The 6,236-nt window shown below is 58.9% G+C and overlaps 1 protein-coding gene across 1 annotated transcript; it reads right to left on the bottom strand.

The window, feature by feature from the left end:
• Positions 1-1,503: 1,503 nt before the first annotated feature.
• Positions 1,504-3,474, bottom strand: FIGNL2 (fidgetin like 2). Its single transcript, XM_065888275.1, has one exon. The coding sequence runs from the start codon at positions 3,472-3,474 to the stop codon at positions 1,504-1,506; it is 1,971 nt and encodes a 656-aa protein (XP_065744347.1).
• Positions 3,475-6,236: the final 2,762 nt, after the last annotated feature.

Below are 6,236 nucleotides of genomic sequence, written 5' to 3'. Positions count from 1 at the left end.
CCTGGAGCTCTAGACCTAGGACCCTACGAGAATGGGGGAGGTACAAGTCCCCACAGAACCCTCTCCTGTAAAGGATGCTTATTCACCCCTCCTCAGGGCCTCCCAGCAGGCCCGGGACGCGGAGTCTGTAGTCAGTTTTGTGCCCAACCACTTGTGGCCAGACTATCTTCCCTCCCAAGGAAATCTCCTTAGCGTGAGTTACAGGAGACCCCTGCCTAGACAAGGGCCAGGTGGGATGACCTCTCTGGGGACTTTCTGCCTGGGCCATCTTCCCATTTGGGCCCTCTCAGCCTACTGTCTGGGTCTGGGGCAGGCAGTAGACAAGGGCATCCCAACTCTGGATAATCAACCCTCCACAGAAAACACCCCACTAAGCTGAGGGGTGGGCCCAGCAGGAAGGGAACAAGACCTGCCTCCTCCCAAATTCCACAACCCACCCCCCCTCACCCCTACCTACAACCTTGGGCCTGAGCAGGAAGCCCTAGCAATACATTCTGCTTCTGTCCCAAGAAGCACAGGGGTTTAAGTGTGGCCTCTGGGTCTTCCCCTCCCCTTCCCCACTCAGAAAGGTCTCACTTTCTAAGTCTTCTGGGAGAACCTGCTTCCCTGGGAGTGAAGGGGTAGGTGGGGACACACACAGGAGAGCAGCCAAAATCTAACATTCTTTCTGAGGTCAGTTTCTTCCTGAGTTGTCAAAAGAAAAAGAAAAACAGCAATTCTACACATCTCACAAAAATAAGAGGCCTAAAATATTAAACAAGCTACATTTCTGGGATTTCCCCCCTCAAAAACAAACAACAACAAACCCTTCTTTGGGTGGTTCTTTTTTTTTTTTTTTTTTTTTTGCTTGACTCCCGCAGACCCAAGGTTTCAGCTGGGTGATGGATACGGGGTGGGAGGGGACTCCCTACCCCTCCTCTTCATCCCCTAAACCTCCAGATCTCCTGAAAGGGACACTGCAGACTTTGAATGTGAGGGACAGAAAGCAGGGAGAGGGACCAAGAGACAAGAGAGGCTGGAGAGCAAGGGATGGAGACAGAAGCACAGAGGGTGATAGATGGAGAGACAGGGGAGGGAGGAGCAAAAGAGAAACAGGGCCAGCGCCGGGGGGCGGGGGGCTGGGGGCGGGGGAGGTATGGTCAGTGACAAAGCGACGCGGAAAGAAAACTACGCGAACGCAGAGAAAGGGGGAAGTGGAGGAGAGGGAGGGAGCCATTCAGAAAGCAAGGAGACAAAAGGATTGTGGCGAGAGAGCAGGAGTTCCTTCGGCCCCGGGCCGGCCGTCCGCGGGGCGGAGATGGCGAGCTTCCCGTCCACAATAAATAGGAAAAACCTGAGTACACAGCGCATACGGCATCTATCTGCCTAGCAGAAGCATCTTCCTTCCCACGAAACAAAAACATTCACCGGCAGCCCCCTTCTCTCCCCCACCCCATATCCCTCACTCCGCGAACAGAGGGCCGGGGAGGGGGGCGGCGGCTCCCGCGGCCTCACGGAGCGCCTTCAGTGTCCGAAGCCGTACATTTTGTCCCACTCCACGAACGAGTCCAGCTCCTTCGGCGAGGCCCTAGGGCCCACCTTGGCCAGCGCCGCCTCCAAGTCCTTGTAGGAGAGGGGGCGCTGCAGCCCCGGGAGGCCCGCTCCGGCCGCCGCCTGCTGGCACAGCTGCCCTAACTCGCCCCCGGAGAAGCCCTGGGTGCCCTGCACCAGGGCCGCCAGCTCCCGCTCGCTCAGCGCGCAGCCCTGCTGGGCCAGCGCCCGCTGCAGGATCTGCCCGCGGGCCGGGCCGTCGGGCAGCGTCACGTAGAAGCGGAGAGCGAAGCGCCGGCGAGTCGCCTCGTCCAGGGCCGCGGGCCGCGAGGTGGTGCCCACGACCAACACGCCGTCGGCTCCCGCGCCGCAGCCACCGTCCAGGCAGGCCAGGAGCGGCGCCTGCAGCGCGCCCGGGGCGCTCGTGTCGTCCTCCCGAGCCGACAGCAGCGCGTCCAGCTCGCTGATAAGGAGCACCGCGGGCGGGCGGCAACGCGCAGCCGCGAAGGCGGCCTGGAGGAGGCGCGTGCCCTCGGCGGAGCCCGGCGCGGCCAGCGTGGCTCCGCGCAGGCGCAGCAGCGTGGCGCCCAGCTGCGTGGCGAGGCAGCGGCCCAGCAGCGCTTTGCCGGCGCCCCGCGGCCCAAAGAGCAGCACGGTCCGCGGCGGGCGCGGGCTGCCGGGGTAGGCGGGCGGCCTCAGCAGGGGCCACACCAGCTCCTCCTCCAGCGCCGCCTTGAGCGCGCCCTGGCCCGCTACGTCCGCCCACTGCACCGGCGGCCCGCAGTCCACCATCTTGCTGGTCACCAGCTCCAGGGCCCCCGGGTCCACACCTTTGGGAGGCTCCCCGGACGGCACCGCGAAGCCCCCGCGGGGAGCCGGCGCCGGGGATCGCTCCGGAAACTTCTCAAAGGGCTCGAGTTGCGGGCCGTAGACGGGGGAGCCCAGGACCTTGAGGGGAACGCCGCCACCGTACTTGCCTGATGCCTCCTCCGCCGCTCCCGGCGGCTTCGCCCGGAACCCGTTGCCCCGACACTCGCCGTTGTCCGCGGCGGGGTAGGAGGCGCCGTCGGCCGCCGGGGCCTTGGCGGGCTCGAAGGCGTACTTGCGGTAGCGGCCCTCGGCGCCTTCGTCGGCCGCCTTGCGCTTCAGCGACACTCCGGCCTCCGAGGCCCCCTGGAAGCCGTAGGAGGAGGGCGGTGGGCGGGACGGGGCGGGTGTGGGCAGGGGCGTGGGCGCCGCCAAGCCCGAGGTTAGGTAGGGGGCCGGGGGCGGGGCGGGCGGCGGCGGGAGGGTCCCATAGCCCGGCTGCGCGGCGTAGCCTCCCCCTGGGTAGTTGTACAGAGGCCCAGAGGGGCCATAGCCCGGCGGGGGCGGGGGCTGCAGGAGCGCGGCCGGGGGAGGCGGGGGCAGCGCGGCGCCGGTCTGCGTGCAGTAACCGGGCGCCAGGTACCCCGCGCCGTAGCCCGCCGCGTACTCGGGCGCTGCCGGCGGGCCCCCGCACGCGTTGCCGGCGTAGAGGGGTTCAGGTAGGTTACCGGCTAAAACTGGGGAACCCCCGAGGCCCCCGGAGCCGCCCCCAGTGCCCGACTTGGTTCCCGGGAGGCCTTCGTGGAGCGAGGCCAAGGGGTAGGGGGTCTCCGGCCCCGGCCAGGGCTCGGGGTCCCCCTTGGCGCCGTTGAGGAAGGCGGCGTCGCCGTAGCCGCCCAGGGTGGGGCGCTCGTAAGGCGAGTCCAGGACCCCCGAGTACTTCTCTGCGTAGCGCTTGAGGAGGTTGGAGGCAGTGAGGGCAGAGATGTCGTCGTGTGCCCAAGCATAGTGGCAGCGCTGGCGACCCCCGGGGGGCAACTCCAGCTTGTGGGCCGGCGACGGGGTGGTGGAGGAGACGTCCAGGTGCTGCTCTGGCCACTGGTTGAGGGGCTGGGCGTGTTCCGGTGTCCAGTGCATCTTCGACAGAGCTTCAGGCGAGAGAGAGAAGAGTCTAGTGAGACCCTGCAGAGCCTCTGAGAGCCCGTCGACTGCCAGCCACAGGCCGACCTTCTTAAACCTTAGCTTGGGACAGGCTGGTTTTCCTGCATCCACCCACACCGTTCCACCCCCCCTAGGCCGTCTTCTGGCACCAAAAACACCATATTTGACTTGCCCCTCATGTCCTACAATTAAGTTATCTGAAAATACTTTCCGCAGATCCAAGATGGATCTGAAAATGACATGTTTGGCCCTACCTTCACCTTCTAGGTAACGACTATTGTTTTGTCCTGGCCCCTCTAGCCCTGCCCTCTAGGACACATGGTCCGTCCTTTTAGACCTGTTGTAGTGAAGGGTCAGGCAATGGGTAGTCCCCCCTTCCCCCACCCCCAGCCCTGGGAATAGTCAAACCCAGGTGGGGCTTATTCAGTAACAGATATTTGCTGTACACCCACCATGTGCTAGGCACTACGGAGGCACTGGGGTGGTGTAAAGGCCCCTGGCCTAGCGGTAGCCCAGCAGTCTGATAGTCGTAAGTGCTCTGTTCACCTTAGCCTTCCCTGAGGCTCCAGGGGCTCCCTTTGGGCCTGAAGTGAGGGATGCCCGTGTCAGTGGCAGCACCATATCGGCCCTGGGAAACCCCAGAGGCTGACCCAGAAGCATTCACTTCCTTTCTACTTGGTTTCTTTTAGTCTCTACCTGATGAAGTTAGAGCACCTGCGTTCCAGACCCAATTCTGCCCATGACGATTGCATGCAAAGAGCAGGTACCAACACCGGCCTCGTTCACAGAATGTTACACCACAGTACAAAAAGTTTGTTTAGAAAAGACATATATGTCTTCTAGAGAAGATGGGACAAAGTTAGTTCACAGCAGTGCGAAGTTAGTGCACATAATAGAAAGTGGGTCACAAATTTGTCTCGGAGCTTCCCAGGAACCAAATAACTCATCTTGCAAAGTAAAAAAAAAAAAAAAAAAAACACTGTCATACTCAAAAGAAGCAAAAATGTTCCTGGCATTGAGATCATGGAACTTTTTTTCATGGACCTCAGGAAGCCGACCTGTGAGATGTAATAAAAGTGGCCTCTTCAGTGGCCGTGCTGTAAACACGGCAGAAGTGTTAACACGGCCGTTTTGTCCACTGTCCCTCAGCACCAGTCCAGGCGTGGGCCACACTGGTAAAAGGGATCCAAGGCCTGGGGAACAGCACTCGCCAGGCATATGGTTCCAACTGGGTGGCCTGATCCGAGGATAACATCTTAAAGACTAAATGGGCCCATGACATGCCAGAGAAGATTTTTGCTGCTGATGATTTTTCAAACCTAAGCTTTTGATAAGACAAGTTAACCTTACAGGTTCAATATTCTTTCTTCAACAAAATTTTATCGAGGGACTTCCCTGGTGGCACAGTGGTTAAGAATCTGCCTGCCAATGCAGGGGACACAGGTTCGAGCCCTGGTCCGGGAAGATCCCACATGCCACGGAGAAACTAAGCCTGCGTGCCACAACTACTGAGCCTGCATGCCACAACTACTGGAGCCCGCGCGCCCTAGAGGCCATGCTCCACAACAAGAGAAGCCACCGCAATGAGAAGCCCATGCACTACAACGAAGAGTAGCCCCCACTCGCCGTAACTAGAGAAAGCCTGCGCGCAGCAACGAAGACCCAGTGCAGCCATAAATAAATAAATAAAATTAAAAAAAATTTTTTTTTTATTGATCACATACTAAGAGCTGCGCTGGGCATGGGGGCAGGTTGAAAGGTGAATATGATGGTTCAACCAGGTGGAGGAGACAGACAACATCCTTTATGAGGTGGGAAAAGAGAGGTGTGTGCCCAGAGCTCTAGGGCTCGGGGGAATGTGCCATGCCTGGTTGAGAAGGCCTCACCAGGGAGGAGTATCTTTGCTGGACCTTGAAGGGTGAGAGACCAAAACTGACCAGACCGGCTAGAGGGTTCCAGCCGCTTCAAAGATGCAGGGCACAGTACGTTGAGAAAGCCAGGGCTGGAATAGTTCATATGCCCTCTTCCCTCCTTCAAGGTGCCTTACTGCCCCCTTCTGGAAAATCGTCATAGTAAGTCTACAAATCTACCACGTCTACGATGTGAACTGTGCCCCTTTAGAAGTAGGGCTCCTGGGCAGTGCAAAACCTACGTAACCTATACGCTGTAAGCCTAGAGGGAGCACCAAGAGCTGTTGGGTCCCTGGAGCCTTGCAAGTGGGTATATGTGGGGGGAGTGGTAGAAGAAGAGGCTGAAAGTAATCAGACCGCTTCTCACGCTCTCCACAGTTGCCCTTACTTGCAGCAGCCTGACTGTATCACCTCTTATGGCTGTAACCTTATGTCACTGGGTGAGGACAGTCTTTGAAAATAAAACTATTTACTCTCATCCCCGCTGCCCTAGGGAAGGCATGAGCCACGGATACTAAATCTTTAATAGAGGAGTTCTTAGATTTGTTTCGCCTCCATCTGAGAGTTGATCCTGGCCACCAATGGCAAGAGAGCAGAGCAGAGACAGCAGAACTGAGGGTGAGGTCTGAGGGATGCAGATATGCAGCTCCTACTGAGGGGTCTCCGAAGAACAGAGGCTTTACCTATTGTCAAACGGGTAATGTCCTGGGATATCAGAAATCCCAAGTGGTTCTGCTTGCAGGGTCATATGTGGTAACATCAGAGTCATACAAATGCAAAAATTGTGTTATGATGTAGCCCCCCAAACCTGTTTTTTTTTTTTTAATT

Source organism: Phocoena phocoena, chromosome 11, assembly GCF_963924675.1.
Source record: "Phocoena phocoena chromosome 11, mPhoPho1.1, whole genome shotgun sequence".
Lineage (NCBI taxonomy): Eukaryota > Metazoa > Chordata > Mammalia > Artiodactyla > Phocoenidae > Phocoena > Phocoena phocoena.
This window is presented reverse-complemented; position numbering and strand designations above follow the sequence as displayed.